At 35.0% G+C, this 19624-nt stretch overlaps 4 protein-coding genes across 6 annotated transcripts; 3 read left to right on the top strand and 1 right to left on the bottom strand.

Annotated features, from left to right (window-relative positions):
• The first annotated feature begins 58 nt into the window (after positions 1-58).
• On the top strand, positions 59-775 carry LOC140791329 (splicing factor 3B subunit 6-like protein). The gene has a single exon (XM_073141856.1). The coding sequence runs from the start codon at positions 146-148 to the stop codon at positions 518-520; it is 375 nt and encodes a 124-aa protein (XP_072997957.1). The 5' UTR covers positions 59-145; the 3' UTR covers positions 521-775.
• A 1311-nt stretch (positions 776-2086) lies between these two features.
• Positions 2087-4858, bottom strand: LOC140791328 (calcium-dependent protein kinase 2). Its single transcript, XM_073141854.1, has 8 exons — positions 4131-4858; positions 3895-4038; positions 3637-3789; positions 3331-3446; positions 3041-3208; positions 2773-2900; positions 2497-2596; positions 2087-2400 (listed from the first exon to the last, which is right to left on the bottom strand). The coding sequence occupies exons 1-8, from the start codon at positions 4771-4773 to the stop codon at positions 2308-2310; spliced, it is 1545 nt and encodes a 514-aa protein (XP_072997955.1). The 5' UTR covers positions 4774-4858; the 3' UTR covers positions 2087-2307.
• A 3521-nt stretch (positions 4859-8379) lies between these two features.
• Positions 8380-9201, top strand: LOC140790950 (sigma factor binding protein 2, chloroplastic-like). Its single transcript, XM_073141270.1, has one exon. The coding sequence runs from the start codon at positions 8581-8583 to the stop codon at positions 9022-9024; it is 444 nt and encodes a 147-aa protein (XP_072997371.1). The 5' UTR covers positions 8380-8580; the 3' UTR covers positions 9025-9201.
• Positions 9202-14708: 5507 nt separating this feature from the next.
• Positions 14709-18245, top strand: LOC140791244 (myb family transcription factor PHL7-like). Of its 3 annotated transcripts, none has more exons than XM_073141701.1 (7): positions 14709-15165; positions 15678-15871; positions 16425-16501; positions 16576-16624; positions 16760-16817; positions 17117-17186; positions 17686-18245. In XM_073141701.1, the coding sequence occupies exons 2-7, from the start codon at positions 15688-15690 to the stop codon at positions 18073-18075; spliced, it is 828 nt and encodes a 275-aa protein (XP_072997802.1). In that variant the 5' UTR covers positions 14709-15165; positions 15678-15687; the 3' UTR covers positions 18076-18245. The 3 variants fall into 3 exon arrangements, with proteins under 3 accessions (XP_072997802.1, XP_072997803.1, XP_072997804.1); XM_073141702.1 differs by having other exon boundaries at positions 15678-15875; XM_073141703.1 differs by lacking the exons at positions 14709-15165; positions 15678-15871 and adding an exon at positions 15918-15970.
• The last annotated feature ends 1379 nt before the right edge of the window (positions 18246-19624 follow it).

Raw genomic sequence — 19624 nt, 5'->3', positions numbered from 1 at the left:
CGACCCGTAAGACGAAGTCGGTAAGCACGGCCATCCGCTTTTATTATCCTTTAGACGCCGCAAATAATTTTCACCCCTCCTCCCTTCGTCTTCCTCACTGAAACCTACAAACCCTAACTCTAATTCTCCACCTCCTATCGGTTTCATGGCAGCGATAAGCCTCCGGAAGGGAAACACCCGCCTCCCCCCCGAGGTGAATCGCGTGCTCTACGTGCGTAATCTCCCCTTCAACATCTCGAGCGAGGAGATGTACGACATCTTCGGCAAGTACGGCGCGATCCGCCAGATCAGGATCGGGACGAACAAGGACACGCGCGGCACCGCCTTCGTTGTCTACGAGGACATCTACGACGCCAAGACCGCCGTCGACCACCTCTCCGGCTTCAACGTCGCTAATCGGTACCTCATCGTGCTCTACTACCAGCAGACCAAGATGAGCAAGAAGGTGGACCAAAAGAAGAAGGAGGACGAGATCGCTAGGATGCAGGAGAAGTACGGCATCTCAACCAAGGACAAGTAGACGCACTTCCGATGTATCGATGGGTACTTCCTTTGTTTTCCATTCACTTGTATGATATAAGTACTTCTAATAGAGGAAGCCATCAACTTTGGAAAAAAAAGGTGTCAACTTTGAATGTTTGATGACTTAATGATGGTGCTTATACTTGTCTGGATTGTGCTTTGAGATGAATTCTGTGAACATGGATGTGCATTGGATCTTGTATTTTTATAGTTCCCTTTATTTCTTGATGTGCTAACTTCATCTTGTTCTGTATGCTGAGTGTTTGTTCTCATTTTCTCAATTATGTTTGTCTAAGTTCTGCAATGTAGTGATGGTGGCTACGCATGTTGTTGATGAATCTCAGGGTATTTGAGATCGCGTTGTAGCTTGTTTAGTTTCATTTGTTATAATAAGGATTGCGTGGGGACTTTCAGCAATTGAAGGAAAACGGTTTCGGTATCAGGAAACTTCAATGCACTACCAGTCTATCATGTCAGGCTGGTAGTTTGGGAAGAATTGATCCTATATGATGAAGATGAAGAATGATGCTCTTCAGTTTGCACCATCTGGTGTTAAAAATTGTAAGACAAGAATAGAGACAAGTGGATAGAGGAAACAACCAAGAAAGAACATATAAAAGCCAGGTCCTTGATGTATCTATTTATATGCACTTAAGTAATAGTAACAATTGTCTGAACTCTTGATGAAGTCATTTTCTGTTTCTCAGAGGAAGGCCAGTCAGTTACATATATGTTGTCAGAAGTCAATTGATTAATGCTATACTTGACTTTTGTCTTAATGGTTTAAACTTCTAAATTGATGAGGTTAACAGAAAATGCGAGTTAAAAGAGGAAGGAAACAGGATGCAATCCACAGAGTATGTATAGTGCCGTATTCTGCTGTACATACAGATTGAGGCTATCCTAGATTTTGAGCCTGACAGATAAATGATTTTATTGTAATATAACTGGATGTTGTTTAAAAGTTTAATTATATGAGGGCTGGTAATTTAAATTATATATAATCTTTGAATTTTTGCTGGTAGTGTTTGTGTTCTGGGTTCCTATTGGAGTCATAATTTCTGAAAAATCTTATGGCAATTACAGGTTTATAGGTTTATTAGGAGTCCTCGCAGGATTATATAGCATTGTTTCATGTTTTCTAATCCCTAATAGCAGTCTAAAATATAGTGTGAGGGGTTTCAAGAATGCTGGGATATTCTTGTTATCTATTTTTCTGGACTAACCAGGGAAAGTTCATCAGCTTCCATATGCTATAAGCAAATTCAGTTATAGAAATAGAGGAAAGAAGGTATACCTGGTACTGCTTGAGCTTATGCAAATCACCGTATACTGTGCGCTAGCAATTAATGGTGCTATTGTTCTATTCTATGCCCGACCATAGTCATTGGTAATGGTAATGAGCTATCGCCTTTGGGATTTGATGCTCATTAAGTTACATTGGACAAATCTTCAGGCTACACTAGCCAATCTAGAACAGTTATTGAAAGCTCTACTGAGATGCTAAAACAAATGCCAGATTGGAACCTAGGTTAGCGAAGAGAAATAGGAATATAGACTGAACTTTCCCCAAACCTCATATAGAGCATGCATTTCATTCCCAGGTCCATCCATCCCCATCAATACATTGTACAGTATATTCTCATATTCATGAATAGAGATCCTAGGCAACATGTGAAAGTTCATTCCATTGTTTGCAGTTCCATGACTTCCATCAATGCTTTGCATAATGTAGTCTCTGTGGTCATTCATCACGCGGAAGACTCAGGTGCCACTGTTAATTTTCTATAGGATTACGTCACGCCGCTTTTTGGGGTTTGGATCAGGGTTCCCTTTCCTCATCATGGCAGCAAACTCTGTGTAGTCGATCCTCCCATCCTGCATGAATGGATAGTTGAATCAGTAGGAATTTATATAAGAACTTGCTTGGCTCAAAGGCTCATTATTGAGATATGCTAATCAACTTTTCTTTACATTATCAGCATCAGCTTCAGAGATTATGTCCTTGATTTCTTCTCCATCATACAAGCCCTTCTCTTTTAGAGCTTGCTCAAGCTCCTCTGTTGTTATGTACCTAATTCAGAGTAAGAAAAAAGTAAGTTGTGGCCTTTTCCATCTATTAGAACAGAAATCACTACACACTCGAATACACCAATTGGTTTCTTAATATCTTCAACTTTCTTTGTTAAGTATTCATCAAATTTAAAGGTGCGCAGATCCACTGCTGCTTATTGATCATGCATAACATACCCGCTGTTATCCTTGTCAAAGTACTGGAATGCTTTGTATAGATGCTCCTCTCTATCCAGTCTGTTCATATGCACTGTTGCTGTGATGAACTCTTCGTAATCAATTGTTCCATTGCCATCCGCATCAGCCTGTGCCAAAAGGTGTTAGATAAAAGGATGAAGAACCCTAGGTATGTTCAAGATGGTTGTGATAATTTTCAGTAAAACTTGCGGATTTTTATAACTTATATCTTATTGGTTTGAACAGTCTTTTATTTCTGAAAACTTACAGCTTCCATCAACTGTTTAACTTCGTACTCTGATAGCTTTGTTCCTTGCTTGGTTAGTCCTTGCTTTAACTCATCAAGGGTTATAGTGCCGCTATTATCCGTGTCAATGTTCTTGAACATCTCCTTCAGCCCTTTGATCTCTTCTTCTGATAAGCAACCTGCTATAACCTGTACATTTATCCCCATGCACAGATGTTATAAGAGATGCAATTGTGTTTCTGGAAATAATTGGCTATAGTTTCAGGAATACTATTGTAAAGGGACAAGTGGCAATTCAGTAAAAGAGTTACTCTGAGTGCAGCTTTCTTAAACTGGTTCATTGCTCTGAACTGCTTCAGCCTATTGAGAACAGCATTGTCAAGGGGTGTATCAGGTGCTTCTCCATCTTCTTTGATCCATGGGTGATCTGCCATAGCAAACCATGATGAACCGCTGCTTAGAAATCAGCTTGTACAAATTACAGAGAGTTAAAACTTTCGTTGTACTGACGCATTCGGAAGAAGATGATTGCTGTCACAATATATTACACAAGTTATTAAATTTGGCTTCTTTTTTTGTTCTTTACTCATGATTTTGAGAAGCTCTACTATACTTACTGAGAACCTGGAATGCTGTAAGCCTCTGCTTAGGATCAGAGTTGAGCATCTTCCTGACAAGATCCTTTGCTCCAGATGAGATGTTTGGCCAAGGATCAGTGGTGAAATCGATGTGGCCACGCAGGATTGCATTGAAGATACCATGTTCTGATTCTGTAATTGATCAAATTTGCAGTTGTTTATATATATAATCAGCTCATGTTTACCATTAAGGAGCTTTATAAATAGAGAAGTAAAAGTTTTTTTTTAAAAAAATACCAGCCCAGAAAGGAGGAACTCCACAAAGGAGAATATATAGCATCACTCCTACGCTCCATATATCTGCTTCTGGCCCATATTTTCGTTTCAACACTTCAGGTGCAATATAGTATGCACTCCCAACTATGTCCTTAAACACCTCTCCTGTGAAAAAGTTAAAAGGGAGGATTAAAAATCAACAACTAAGTAGAACGATGATCCTTACGTAGATTTAAGTAGTTGTGGTAGCCGCCAACCTTGTTTGAAGAAGACGGAGAGGCCGAAGTCGGTGGCCTTGAGCGGCGCGTCCTCGTCCTTGTTGAGCAGCAAGAAGTTCTCGGGCTTGAGGTCACGGTGCATCACCCCCATGGAATGGCAGGTGTGGACGATCTGGACGATGGTCCTGAGCAGGGCCGCCGCCGCCCGCTCGGTGTAGTGGCCCCTCGCTATAATCCGATCGAAAAGCTCCCCTCCGGCGCACAGCTCCATAACCAGGTGCACCGACTGCTTGTCCTCGTACGCCCCCTTCAGTTCTACCACGTTCGCTTGTCCCGACAAGTGGTACATTATCTGCACCTCCCGCCGCACGTCCTCCACGTCCTCCTTCGTCGTCAGCTTCCGCTTCGCGATCGTCTTACACGCCAGCTTCTCCCCGCTTCTCTTGTCCGTGCACAGGTGGGTCACCCCGAACTGCCCGCGCCCCAGCTCCTTCCCGATGTTGTAGCTGCCGCGCACGTCCTCCATCGGCCGCCCCAGGACGGGGCCGACGGCCGGCGGGGCTGGGGATTTGCGGGCCCGAGCAGGTTCGGCGGAGGGAGGGACGACGACGACGGCGGACGTGGGGGGAGGAGCGGCCGGGGGATCCTGATGGGCCTTGGAAATGGAGCAGCAGTTGCCCATTGCGATGGAGATGGCGATGGGGAGGAAGAGTAGGAGGATGAGATGATGAAAGGGAATAAGAGGAGTTTGGGTGGTGAGGGATAATCCCCCGTCTTCAAGCAAGGGTGGGGAGAGAAGGGCGGGAAGAGGATTTTAACGACGGTTTTTTTTTTCTTCTCTTTTTCTTTGTTCTATCAATTCTTTTTATAAAATTAATCGTAAACACCACCTTAAAGTAACTAATAATAAACATTAAAATAAAAATAGGGTGTTATTATGATAAATTTCTCTCTTGGGTGTTTGAGTTTTGTTCTTAGTTTGTTTATTTTATTAGTTGTAACAAGAAGGTGGTGGAAGTACGACATTTTCTATATCTGTTTTAGTTACTAGTTTGGGAAGAAGGTTGACCTGGATAGATATGTGGGTGGGTCAATTTGGAGAAGAGGAGTCAAAGGTCAAGTTTCACCAAATCTAATAATTTCATCTGATCATTAACTTCTCATACGATTTCTTTTTGTTTTTAAAGATAGATCCTAATTAAATACACGACTATCCCAAATCAAACTCATAACCTCTATCATAAGTTAATAAAATCATACAAAATTAAGCGATCATAACCTTTTATTATAGAAGGTCCCCATTAATATACCACTAAGCTACAGTAATTAATTAAATATTTCTTAATTCAAAGTTATTAGTAGATAATAACCCTGGATGCTTGGATCCACATAAATTCCCAATCCAAAGCTTTGTACTGCAAATAAAAACATCTGACAATATTGAAATGAAACGAGATACGGACTGGAAGATGAGTGTCGGAAAGAGTCATTGTAGTGTCAATATCCCTCAATTTTTCCCCTCTACTGTTTACTTCTTTTTTCATCTCCTTTTTTTTGCCAAAAGAACTCAAATAAACAAGAAAATTGCAGGCAGAAAGGACACCTAAATGGTCCCAAACAACATCAACAGTGATCTAACAATTATTGGTGTTCAGTCGATCCATCAATGGAATTTTTCTTCTTTTTTTTTTTTTTTTGAGAGAGAGAGAGAGAGAGAGTTCAACTTCGGATATAGTTTATTTTCTTATTCTAACTTAGAATTGAACAAATGAGAACACTCACTATTCTAATATTATAGTTTAAATATTATTAAAAATGCATAGTTCTCCTCGAAATGATGAATAAAAAATTAATTATAATACTGTTCATGAATTTTTAATTCTTCAACTGACGAGGCTTAAATAGTTTGGATAAACCCTGTCTCTTGTTACATGATTCAAAGTGAGTTTTCAGTTATTTTCTTGAAAGAAAATTGGAGAAAGCGAAAAGGAAATGCAACTACCAAATAATTATGATGGCATCATTTGAGCTTTAATTTGTTTGATAATATGACCAGGAAAATAAAATTGCTATCTGGGTAAACTTCAAATTACCCTCCCGTGATTATGATGCCTAAAATTAAATTTACCTTTCATCTTTTCGGGCCAAACTTATTTGAGAACGTGTTTTAAAAAGAAAAAAACTCTATGATTTTAATAATTTTATTATTTGAATAGATATGAATGTTTACCTATATTCTTAATTTTTAGAATATTTTATTATGTGATCGTATATATAAAAGAGTTAAATAAGATAGAAGAGGTTGAAAGTGTATTTTATTTTAAATTTGAAGGATACTTAAACTAATAGAAGAATGATATTTTAATATTTATTATAGTGGGAAAATTATAAATTATAAATTTCTTTTGGTACTTTGTCACTTAAGTTAATTAGGATGAAAATGTTAAATAATTTCACTAGTCTAAACCAGGGAGCAAAATAATAAAAATAAAAGTTTAAGAGATAATTTAAATTTAGGCAAAATCATAAGGAGATAATTTATAATTTATATGACGCATAAAATACAAGATAATGGGTTCTTTTTTGCTTGTATATTCTTAAAAATTCTCTTATTTACTTGTCTACTACTCTAAATTAATATTTGCATGTATACCTCTCATAAATACTCTCATAGTTATTCTTCAATTTAAGTCTTAATAATTTAATATAATAAAGACAAAAATACCTTCAACTAAGAGAAACATATAAAAAATGGAATAAGAATATTTTCATCTTTTTCTAGTTTTAAATTATTCAAATTTTAATGGTTAGTAACTCCAAACAAAATATACGTTAAATGATATACATATTAAAAATAATGTTTTATTATTATATATATATATATATATATATATATATATATATATATGTGTGTGCAAATATCTACATTAGATAATCATACAAGTAAATAAAGGATATAAAAAAGAATTCTAAGATAACTGATATCCATGATAACTTTGAGAAAAAGAGCAAATGAAGAGTCTCAAAGGGGTTATTGCTTGGTGGTTGGGAGTTCCATCTCTTTCCAGTGATGACTTGATGTTGTTAATTAACACACATCTTAATCAAAACGTATATCTTAATAATTTATTATTTTCACTAGTTTGTTCGAGTAATAAGTAGCTTCTTGTACTAAACATTTGCCACATTGTCAAGCTTAGCTTTAGTATTAAACATTTGCTTTAGGGTCACACCCCAAATTATCATAATGTATATTGCATTAATTCGACACTAAGCTTTTGAATTAACATGTTATATAAGAAGTTTCACCACTATAATTCAATGTAAACATTTTTCTTTTTCAGGAGATATGCTCATGTTTTGGATCAGTTGTTGTGGCCATTGTCTCTTTGTCTTTGGTTAGCCCATATACTCGTATATATACATATTTAAGGCGTCAATATGTCACAAAAAATAAATAAAATATTTATGTAAAACTAGGCAACTGTAATAGCTAGGTTTTTTTATACTCACAAATATAATTGTGATAGATATAATTATATTTTAATTATAGGAGATATCACTAATACTAAACAATCTAAATTTAATTCTTTATAGATAAATATCAATTTAAATATAATTCTCTATCTCTATCTGTTATTAAATTTAATTTAAATTAATCTTAAACTAAGTAGAGATATATGTAAATAATAAAAAAATAATCAAAGAGATAAAATTAAATTAAATTTTTATCAAATTAATTATTTTGACAATATATATATCATTTACTTGATAAAATATTAAAATAATATACTAGTAAAAATAATAATAATTAACTATCGAATTTTTTATATTTTTATTATATCATTAAAGAATCTTAACCGTTAGATGTTCGGATCGGTACTAAGGAAGCGCTAACCTCATTTAGTTTAGTAAATAAGTTTAGAGTTCCGGACAAAAAAAAAACTTCGAATCCATTCGAGACAGCATTTAATATGCTGACGTCAACAAATGTACGTGCTTCCAACGTCAGCACGTCTGGACCCATCATTCGTGCGTCGCCACGTAGCATTAATTATTGAAGGATTCATAACCAATGGGAGTCATGCAGTACTATATACTACGTTTCACGTATTTTTCATAAATTATAATTACTGCTACTACCCCTCTCTCTCTCTCTCTCTCTCTCTCTCTCTTTCCATATATATATTTATACACCGATATATCTATCTATGTACTTATATAACTATATATCTCTCTTCTTTTCTCTCTCTAGAAACGAGTAATAAAATCCATAAGAGACCCAATCACATGCCTCTCATTTTCCACCCCCTTTTCCTCCTCCACGAAGCCAATAAAAAAATCTTAGCCACAACCCTAACACAATCCAACAAGGAAATTAAGTAATAGATATTTCCCTAATATGGTTAAAACTACAAGTCCCCCTTCCTATTTTCAGTACTCGTTCGGGGACCATAGCTCTCCATCCTAGCTAGCTGCTACCTTCGGGATGGAGAAGCTTAGTGTGCACCAAAAGGGATCTAAGCAAGCCAAGGCCAAGAAGAAGCCCATCAAGGTCGTGTACATCTCCAACCCTATGAAGGTGAAGGCGACCGCCGAGGAGTTCCGTACGCTAGTCCAGGAGCTCACTGGCCGGGACTCCAACGTCGCCGACCTGTCCAAGTTTCCTGGGGCTGATGACGGCGTCGAGAGCAGACTCTCCGCCCCCGCCCCTCATACGGATACGACAGCCACCCTTAACCCTGGGGCCTCCTCAGATCATGGCGGCGTAGATCCATGCGAAACGGGTTACAAGACCGCCGTGAATCCCTTTGATATGCTTGACGATGCATTCGCTCCACAAATGCTAGATAATCTCCCCGGATTCTCGCCGTCGTCGGGGTTCTTCGATCGGTATGGCTATGGCGGTTTGCGCAATCTTGACAAGGTGTAAGGTGCGTGATTGGTTTTTCTTTTAGGCTTTAGTCTTTAGGAGAGCAGTGATCTATTGCTATCCAGCTATGTTTGGAAATTATGTTCGTATGCCTCCTACTAAGTGATTTATGCCCTATGATTTGTACTCTTGAGTTGGAATTTCTTCTATAAAAAAAAAAGAGGAAAAACTCTCCCAGCTTTTTTGTGATTCATTGAACAACATAAGGGTGTTGAAGAAGATGATCCTTAGATGGGGATTGGGTGGGTCATCAGAAAAATTAAGGATATGGATTTTGCTACTAGTAGACAAGAAGGGGTAAACATGTGGGGGTGATTGCCTCATGGAGTGGTGTGCAGTGTATACTCTTGATTGGCTCATCTAACTCTCTCTTTCTCTCTCTCTCTCTCTCTCTCTCTCTCTCTCTCTCTCTCTCTCTCTCTCTCATACACATAAACATACACATAAATTATCACACGAGGTTGATATATGTGCATGTGAGAGGTGTAGTAATTAAAGTAGAGTTTTCTAAGTTATGTCTTGCTGGTATAGAATGCTATATACACAATAGGTCGAGAAACCAACACCTATATAAATTATCGTAAGAGGCAATACTAATTAGCCCCAAATTTTTTAGAGAGATAAAATCCCTTCAGACAAACGTTAGGTCGCACTAATTTTGATGTTAATGTCTAAGAACATGTGACGTTTAAGTATTAAATGATTTTGGTTGGGCCATCTGCATTTCTTGAAAGAGTTGTGATACCAAGTGCACTTAATAATTACCAACATATATGTATATATAAATATATATGTATAGCAAATTAACAATGATACTTATTTGTTTTCAAGGAATGTCTGTCTTTTGTAGTCTTGTAGAGAGGAGAGAGAGAGAGAGAGAGAGAGAAATAAGAGGGTCTTTTAGCTATTTAGTCAGTAAGGTTCTTTAATCTCATGCTTCACATTTATCGTTTACTAATGAGTCCGTCGATATATCACTCTTGCTTTAATACGTGACACGAGATATATATGGTCATTATAAGAATCCTAGTAAAGAGTTTGTACACCTTGGTACTCCACTGTTATAAGCTTTCCTGATCGTGCATCACTGCAAATTTATTGTGCTGACTTGCTGCTGCATGCTTCATCTTCTTATTGGCAAGCAGACCTGCAAGCTTTTATGTACATTTTATTTTGATTAGTCCAAATTAAAGCTATTGATCTTATTTCTTTTAATCTTTTATGGCTGGTAAAAGGTGATAATTTCCATCCTTCTTAGTGTCTTCTCAAGCCATGCAATGCTGAATTAGTAAAGGTAGGACATGATATATAGAAAAAGTTACACACACACACAAGAAGAATAAAATCTCTCTCTCTCTCTCTCTCTCTCTCTCTCTCTCTCTCTCTCTCTCTCTCTCTCTCTCTCTCTCTCTCTCTCTCTCTCTCTCCCTCCCTCTCCCTCTATATATATATGATGGTTTTTGAAGATTATCCTTAAATAGTTTGTGGAATTAACTACATATCTGGCAAGATGAAGACAATAACTATTCTTCTGGATTGATCAATATTGTGTCTTTTTGTTCTTTCTTTTTTATCATTCTTATGATATGTAGATCAATCGATTAAGTGCAGTACTTCTGCATGCATTTTCCTTTTCTCCTTTGATCATTTGTATTTTATTCCTGGTGATTTAGTTATTTTGCTTCTTTTGACATACATTGCAGAACCATTCAAAAAGAAAGGATAAGTTATACATATCCATAAGTTTCTGATACACACATACACACACACACACACACACACATATATATATATATGTTTAAAAAAAATTTAAGACATACATTCATGCAGAATTTGGAAACAGAATGTCTACACTTGCACATACAAAGGCGGTGTATCTCCGTAGTGTCTCTCATCTTTCATTCTTAATTTTCTCTTTCACATATAGAACAACACTGCTTAGTAGGAAGGTTGGCATTATATTAAACTTCTTATCTCTTTGGAAAGAGAAAGTCGTGTTTTATAAACATTATTTGCACTATATTATATATTTGGTTTTCTTACAAAAGAATTTTGTGATGACTATTTAATTCATACTACAACTGAAGGGTGGTGTACAGTAAGAAGGTTATAAATTAGGTTAAAAACAAGGGATTCAATTTTAATGTTATCTTAAGTACTTTGGGTGAATCGTGGACGTTTCTTCTAATCTAACCTATTAAATAAAAGCTCCTAATGACATGACAGCCTAGGGCATTTCCTCCATTCATTTGAAGGCACAATAAATCCAAGATTGCATCAATCTGAGGCAAATTATCTTCTCTTCAATATTTTTAGTATTATTTTATTAGCATTTCTTTCCTGTTGTTTGCTTTTGATTAGTTCCTAGCGATAGTCCTGCTCAGAGTCATAACTAAGAGAGGACAGGCAACAGCAGCTGCCCCTTTCAGTACTATCAACTCACTTAGATATAGGCCATGGCTTGCATATGAAGGTAATCAATCACAAAAGGATCCCTTTTGTTTATATCTGTATATCAACTACCAATTCAAACTACAGTTTAATTGCTAACTACTTTGTCACATGAATTTATGGAAAACTTCTTAAATCTTCAATATAAAATGAGAAAAGGATTTTACGTGATTAACACTAAAAACTTTTCAAATATGGTAGCTGTTGGTACATTCTTTAAATTATCATAATTGCTACTAAAATCATTAAGCTCTTTCAAAACTGATATTTATAAGTTAATTAGATACAACTAATTATGATAAAACTGAACTTAAACTATAATATGATTATTTTTTCTCTATGTAAATTACTAAAAATAGTTCAAAAGCTATCTAAACTCATCATATATAATAGTATAAGAAAAAAAATCATCTTTTATGCAAGACAAAATTATTAATAAATATTTTACACTCTAAACTTTAAAAAAAATATTTTAATTGATTTACCTACGATTATTAACTTTAATAGACATCTATTGGGAATATTTCCAGGAGTCCTTCCCTGAAAAATGATCAAAATGGCAATTTCAAAAGAGCCAAAAAGTTTTAGTTATAATTATGATAGTTTAAATAATGTTATTGTATTTATGATATTATAAGAAAAAATTGAATGGCAATTAATTAAAAGGACCCAATGAGAAAACTATGGATATATTGTGAATAGTTGATGCAAAGAGAAGGGAAACAAAAGAATTATTGCATAGTAGTTGTAACAAGCTTGTCGCAAGTTAATAATTGCCATAGGAAGAATGAGGGTTTTATTTAAGACAGAGGAAGTCTTTAATATTCTTTTTAAGAAATGAAAATTTAATGGTATCATAATTAACCAATGCTGCTAGAATTTGAATTCATGAAGATTTATATATACTATAAGCTTATTTAACCATTAAACACTATCTTTTTAGTTTAGAGGGTTTATATAATTAATTTTATATATTATTTGAGAAATTTATTCGGATTTTTTTTTTAAATTCAGAAATTGTACGTGGCTAAGAAAAAGTTCACTCAATTGTATGTAAAAAACGTGCTAAATATAATTATCTCTGTACTGAATACTTTAACTTCTTGTATCACTAATGGGTTTTATACAGGAAAGATGTTAGTATTATAGAATTTCCTTCCTCATGGATCTTTGTTAATATTACTAATTTGATGGGATTAAAAACTTAACAAGTTTTTATGTAGCATACCAATAAAAACCTTTAAGCTTTAAGATGACAAATCAATTGATTAACAATACATATTATGAGTAATAAATTAATTAGAGAGAGATATTTGGGTACATTATTTGTTTGTTTGTTTATTTGTTTCTTGTAACTTCTATTTTATAAGATTATGAACTTACTGAAGGCGGCTGGTAACATTGAATTGTTTTGACCTAGCTCTATTTTAAAATTTATTTATTAAATAACACTTAAATTTAATATAAAAATAGTCTATGTTACTATAGTTCTAATTTAAAATGCCTAACTGTTAAATGTTTTACTTATCTAAAATTGATAGTTCTTAGTAAAAACCTTTCTAGGCTAAAAAAGGGTAAAAGATAAGTAAAACACTTAATAGTTAAATATTTTAGTAAGGATTATAATAAAACAAACCCTTTTAAGATTTAAATTTATATCTCTATTTGAATAAATAAATTTAAAAAATAAAACTAGTTTCATCAAGAACAACTCTAGTAACATTGGCTAGTCTGAGTAGGGATAAGTAGTACACTATATCTTGTCCCTATCACTCAGTTTGATGGTACTCATTTTTGATTTGATGCATCTCCCACAGAAGCAAAAATGTCAAACTTTAGCATTTACAACCTACAGCCAAGCACTATATATATATATATATATATATATATATATATATATCTATCTCTATCTCTATCTCTATCTCTATCTCTATCTCTATCTCTATATCTAGCTAGGTTTCCCAATATCACAATAGAGAGCTTCTTGATGTGGTCCTGATGGAGCCCCCATTGCTGGCACAACTACCTACTTTCATATCCAAGTGGCAGAGCAACATATAAGAGAAAAGGGGGGCCATCCTCCCAAATTATACTGTTATTTTTCCAATTATAATTTCATATTATCTTAAAATTATTCATTGGATATATTATTTAGCTCCAACTTCTGAGATATATATATATATATATATAATGACTTTATATAATATTTAATTTTAATATATCAATAACTCTACACGGAAGAGTTAAGCTATGTATAGCTTAATGATTGAGTCATATTAATTAACGACGAAGATAGTGAGTTTCTTTTAATAGAAGATTGAGTGTTCCAATAGCTAAAATACTATTTAAGAAACCCATAAAAGTTTACTAATTACATCTAATATAATCGAATAAACTCACTCGGAAATAGATTTTATTTTTCTGGACATGAATAATTTTTACAAGAAAAAGAAGAAAAAATATTGGGCATTTTATCTTTATTATCATTCACATCATGTAGATAGTTATCATTATCAGCGTTCACATATAGATAGTTATCGTAGGATCATTACATTTTATTATTAATTTCTCAAAGGCACTTTGTTAAATGATTAATGTATGTATAATAGGGTGTCAATAATAATACATATAAAAGATAGAGTATTTTTCTAACCCCATAAGATTTACTCTAATATGAAACTATTAACATTTTCATTTAGACTCGTGGAGAAAGTGTAAATTATCATAATACTTATATTATATTAATAATTTTATTGTTTGAATAAATATGAATCTTGCTTCTTCTTCTTCTTTTTTAAAGACGATTGAAGTTTTTATTTTATAATTATATATTTAAAAGGAGGTTTATTATAATTCTCAGATAATAACTAAGATCTGAGACTCGTAATATTATACTTTACCCCCTTTTCTTTAACTATATTGCACTTCTACTTTAAATATGTCACGTGGACTATAAAACCTCATGGTTATATATGGACTTAAAAGTAAGCCTACAAATTTGTATACATGTAAATAAGGGAATCTAGAGGTGTATTTACGTAAATATGACACTAATACAAAGTATACAACGCCACTCTTATGGCCTCCGAGTTATTCACCTTCCAGTGTACCTTCAGCACACACTATCTTAATCGAAACCCCAGAAGAGTTACAAAGTTTAGCCGACCAAATTTAGTTTGTTTTATTAGAAGATAGCGCTTATTTAATAATCTCCGCAGGGTTTACGGAGTTCCGTAGTCTGCCGGTATATATACCGCCGTCCTTAGCACGCATCCCGGCGGACTAATTTCCCCAAATCTACGGACAGGGCCGCGAAACCCTACTGGTTTCATCTGCCGATTCCCTCGATTTCTCCGCTCGGATTCCGACCCCCACCAAATCCCAACACTTTCCCCCTCCCGATCGCCACCTTTTCCTTGCATTTCGGGCTTCTCCCTGTCATCTCCGTCCTCAATTGGAAGCCCTGGTCCCGCGGCATTAATTCTCTTACTGGCGCTTTTGATCTGGCTTCAACTATGGCGAACCGGTGGCGTCTTTTGCATGAGGAAGCGTTAAAGTCGCGATTTTGAGGAAATTTTGTTTGGTATATGATGGTGATTGGTGGGGTGGTTTTTGTTTTTGGTGATGGAGATGGGTTCTGCAGGAGCTGAAGGAAGTGTGGTCGGAGCGATCGGGTCGCTGTTTTGAGAGGTGCGTTCTTGTCAAAATTGACCTTTTTTTTTAATCTTTTGAAGAGGGTTTGGATAAATTGGTTTCTTCAGTTCGGATGATGCTGCTTGTTGTTCTAAAATGTTCTTTTTTTGGTCATGTTTATGAATGCATCCCTTGTGTAATATCTGTTATTATTCTTTCTGTTTAATGTGTTCCCCTGTAATCATTGCTCGTTGATGATTATTTGTACTTGGGAACTACGGAATCCGGCATTCTTTACTTGAAATTAGCAAGTAGTTTTATGCGATAAGATGATCTTTGCTGGAGATTGCTTGCTTGCATACCACTTTGAAATAGAGTGACTAGTTCAGATGATTGGATCTGCCAATCTGCTAACTTATGTGACTGATGAAGAAAATTATCTACGGGAATAGAAAAAGAGAATTTTCTTGGTTCACATGTGAATTGTTGTTTGGTCTTTTTTGCTTGTTGATGATGTTTCACATAATTGCCACTAGCATTTGTTACATTTATGATGTTTGGCGTTGCAGGCTACTCACCATGTACCATCCCAAGAAATTTTCAACTCTCCCATTGGTCCCACACAAGGCCCAGAGCAGTGAGCAACTTGGTAATGTTAACAATTCATCTAATTCAGGGGGAGTTGGGAAACAGAGGTTGCGATGGACTTCAGATCTTCATGACCGCTTTGTTGATGCCATTGCCCAGCTCGGTGGACCAGATAGTGGGTATTTTCAATTCGGTGTTGGTTGTTTAGTGCTTGAACTTGATAGAACCCTGATGAAAGTTGTGTAGCAGCATAATGTTTGGTAATCTTACTTTGGTATGTACAACAGTAAAATGTCTGAGTAATCTGCACGAGAAATTTACTTTAATCTAAAAGGCCAAATACTATTCAAATCGCAACTCTCTATTTTAGCTAGAGATCTTCTGCCTTGACCAGTCTCAATATTTATCCTGATATGTCAATGCTTTGTCAAAGGTATGGGAACTAAAAATTCCCTAACCAAAAGTTTCTCCTTGTTGAAACAGTTCCTTTTGCAAATTGTGCTATATGTCAAAGTATCAATCCCAGCTCAAAAAAAGAAGAAATATAATTGTGTTAATGATTAAATTAATCATAAATCCTATTTATCTTCCACCTTACTGATGCCACTGCCCTTGAGCTTACTATTTCAAGCTTTCAGAAGCAGCAGAAAATAGGCATTCTATATACTAAATTTTTTCTTTTCATAATTTCACTGTTTAACTTGTATCTTATTCTGAATATGCTTTAGGAGCAACACCTAAAGGAGTTCTAAGAGTAATGGGTGTGCCAGGAATTACAATCTATCATGTGAAAAGCCATTTACAGGTAGAGCCTGCTGCTTTTGGTTCTGGGTGGTTAAAGTACTTCATAGCTGATAATTATTCACATTGCTCATGTAGAAGTATCGCCTTGCAAAGTATCTGCCTGAATCTCCAGCTGACAGTAAAGGTCTGATTTCAGCCTTTGTTTTGTCCTTTCAGATAGCTTTTCCTCCCTTTGTAGCTTTTTGTCATTAGCTCCTTTGAGTTGTAAATAATTTTTTTAGTAAAGTTAATTTAGCATAAAGAACAACATTTGTTGTAGGTTCAAAAGATGACAAGAAAGATTCTGGTGATACCTTCTCTAGCATGGACTCAGCGCCGTAAGTAATCTATGTTGTAGTACTGTATTTGCTAGTAAAGCTGCTCTGTTAAAATGGCTATGGATAAATTCAAGCCTATCTGTATCTGAAGAGAAACTATTTCCTTGGTATACTCTTCGGTACTCACATTGTATACAAGTCTGCTTGTCTGAAAAGAGATGTAATTGTGTTTTGTACTGATATGTTTTCTACTTGCTGCATGGTCCTAAATGGCTGCAGTTTCTAGGTCCTTTAAAGACTTTCCATTAATTTTATTATCCTTTTTAGTATTTTTTTTATGTTTATTTTGGACTTTCCAGAGGAATACAAATCAATGAAGCTCTAAAAATGCAAATGGAAGTTCAGAAGCGACTTCATGAGCAGCTTGAGGTAGCTAGCCAGTTTATTAACTTGCCCTATCGTAAAATTCCAAAATTTCCAATTATTAGGTTAATTAAGCTATTAGTCCATTTGATACTCTTATGAGTTATGTTCACAGTACAATGATCCTCATTTTAGTTATTCATTTTTCTTGTTCTTGGAATCATTTTGACTTAACGAGTTTTGTTTTCTATCTTGTTTGACTAATAAGCTACACAAAATATTTTGTGTCCTGTAGATAATTCATGCTTTCACTTGATTCTTCTGTTTCAAGTTCTATATTCTTGGTTTCATCATTGGATATAGCACCATGCCACCATGGTTATGCTACCTTGATACATAACTGTCATCATCCTTTTGTTTATGCTGCTTATTTTTGGTGTTTGGCAGTCATCCACAAAATACTTGTTGATCTTAACAAAATAATTGAAATGCTCGTGCATAGACAAAAATTGGACCTCATTGACTCCACCTTACATGTCCATACATCTTGATATGGTTTTTTTAGGTGCAAAGGCAATTGCAGTTACGAATTGAAGCACAGGGGAGGTACCTACAGAAGATCATCGAGGAGCACCAAAAGCTTAGCGGTTCCTTAAAAACTTCAGAGGAAAATCAAAGCTCTCCCCACTGTACGTCTAGTATACACAACAGCCTCAGTGATCAAACTTCCCCAAATAAGAAACCAAGGATATCTCATCAGTCAGATGATGCGGCCCCTGAAGCACCTAAACCCAAGCTGAAGCCTGATTTCATAGAACAGTGGGATCGCGAATTATGTGGCAGTAATGTTGGTAATTTCAGATTTGATGTAGAAAGCGAGTTTAAAGGACACGGCAGCCCCAATGAGCAGCAGCAGCAGGATAAAGGGTTACCTGATTCTACTTCTCACAAGTAATTGAGATGGTGGTCTGGGTTAGGGAAACTGTTGTAATGTAAATGTATTGTTTCAGCCACATTAGAATCTTTCATATGTAATGATCACACCAGGCAGGTTGGTGTGTTCTTCATGCTTCCATTGTACATTCATATACTACATTCTGTTTCCGAAAATCCTAGTATCAATCAGACAGTGTGTGCCTTTGTGGTTGGCAGAGACGGGGGAACTAGGAATCAAGAGCCAATAGATTATATACCTATTATTTTCAGTAGTTATCTACAATCTGTTCTGAGTTCATTTGAAAAGTAGAATAAACTATCAAGTCACTAGAAATAATACTAAATTACTTCATACGGGAGAATTTCTGTAACTGCTTTATGTGGCTCCATTTTATCATAAAAATCCCTGCAGCTTTCCTTTGTTTTTAGCAATAATTCTCTGTGCTTTATTTTTACCAGCAAGATATTGGAACCACATTCAAAAATAAAACAAAGAAAAGAATTAAAACCACATGGGAATATGGGATGCTTCGAGAAGTTGGAAATAACGAGGACTTAATTCAATATTACAGTAGGGTGTCTCTGTATAAAGAAAGCCCACAATAAAAATATAGGAAATACTCTCATATTAGCATATCAAGTAAATATTTTCTTATCTTAATACTAATTTACTATACCTACTTCCCTCACTTTTCATCTTCCATCTAAATATTTTATAACTATCAATTACTATTTTACTCTTGGAAAGATGTCGCTTTAATCAATTATAATTTCTATTTCTCTATTTCTTATTTCTCCTCCCTTTTCTCCTCATCCATTCGTTATAAAAATTATTTTGTAAACTATCATTTAAATTTTATATAACATCAAATATAATTATTACGCCACTATACTAGTTTACCAAAAAAAAAAATACTATAATAACTTATACCAATGTAACATTTCTTATGCAAATATAATCAATGAGGCATATCTATACAAGTATAGAACTTATTCTACAAATTTCTGTGCTCCACAAAGTGAACGCCTCCAAAAAGAATCTAGATCATAAAAACAAAATAATAGGGAAAGTTGTAGATTGTGATTATTTTACTGCTTTCCAAATAATAAAAGATTAGCCTGTTACAACTCAAAATACAACATAAGCTAAAAGAATTGGACAAATGAACACATAGGACCATATTTGACAAATAAATCTCAGAAATAGTGCTGTTGCATTTATCAGTAAGATGTAATTTGTGCGCTTAGTAGGCTAGATAATCATCTACATATCGACCAGGACAGGAGCTCGACTTTTCTCTAACCTTTTTTCTTTTTCCGTTCCCTTTTTGCAAGGAAAGTCGATTAATAAAAAAAAGTCTAATTATATTGCAATTCCCTGGAAAATGCATGAAGGATCTGAAAGAAAAGTTATTAATTCTCCATTACCGAGAACTTGATATTTCCACCTATATGACATGAAACTCTGTTACCAACCATAAGTGCACCTGCAACAGCTTCTCACCACTGTAACATGAGCAAGCATATATTCAGCTGTTAGTAATTTCATGTTTTTGACATGAATTTTT

This window comes from Typha latifolia, chromosome 6 (assembly GCF_019914945.1).
Source record: "Typha latifolia isolate L0001 chromosome 6, TyphaL0001v2, whole genome shotgun sequence".
Classification (NCBI taxonomy): Eukaryota; Viridiplantae; Streptophyta; class Magnoliopsida; order Poales; family Typhaceae; genus Typha; species Typha latifolia.
This window is presented reverse-complemented; position numbering and strand designations above follow the sequence as displayed.

Bases quoted from the DNA above. Each gene is read 5' to 3' on its own strand.
- LOC140791328 (XM_073141854.1), bottom strand. From the start codon at position 4,773: ATGGGCAACTGCTGCTCCATTTCCAAGGCCCATCAGGATCCCCCGGCC. The intron at 3,790-3,894 runs GTATTTTTTTAA...GATCAATTACAG, and splicing joins AGTTCCTCCTTTCTGGGCTG to AATCAGAACATGGTATCTTC. The intron at 2,401-2,496 runs GTAAAGAAAAGT...CCATTCATGCAG, and splicing joins CTGAAGCTGATGCTGATAAT to GATGGGAGGATCGACTACAC.
- LOC140791244 (XM_073141701.1), top strand. From the start codon at position 15,688: ATGTACCATCCCAAGAAATTTTCAACTCTCCCATTGGTCCCACACAAG. The intron at 16,502-16,575 runs GTAGAGCCTGCT...TTGCTCATGTAG, and splicing joins ATGTGAAAAGCCATTTACAG to AAGTATCGCCTTGCAAAGTA. The intron at 16,625-16,759 runs GTCTGATTTCAG...CATTTGTTGTAG, and splicing joins ATCTCCAGCTGACAGTAAAG to GTTCAAAAGATGACAAGAAA.
- LOC140790950 (XM_073141270.1), top strand. From the start codon at position 8,581: ATGGAGAAGCTTAGTGTGCACCAAAAGGGATCTAAGCAAGCCAAGGCC.
- LOC140791329 (XM_073141856.1), top strand. From the start codon at position 146: ATGGCAGCGATAAGCCTCCGGAAGGGAAACACCCGCCTCCCCCCCGAG.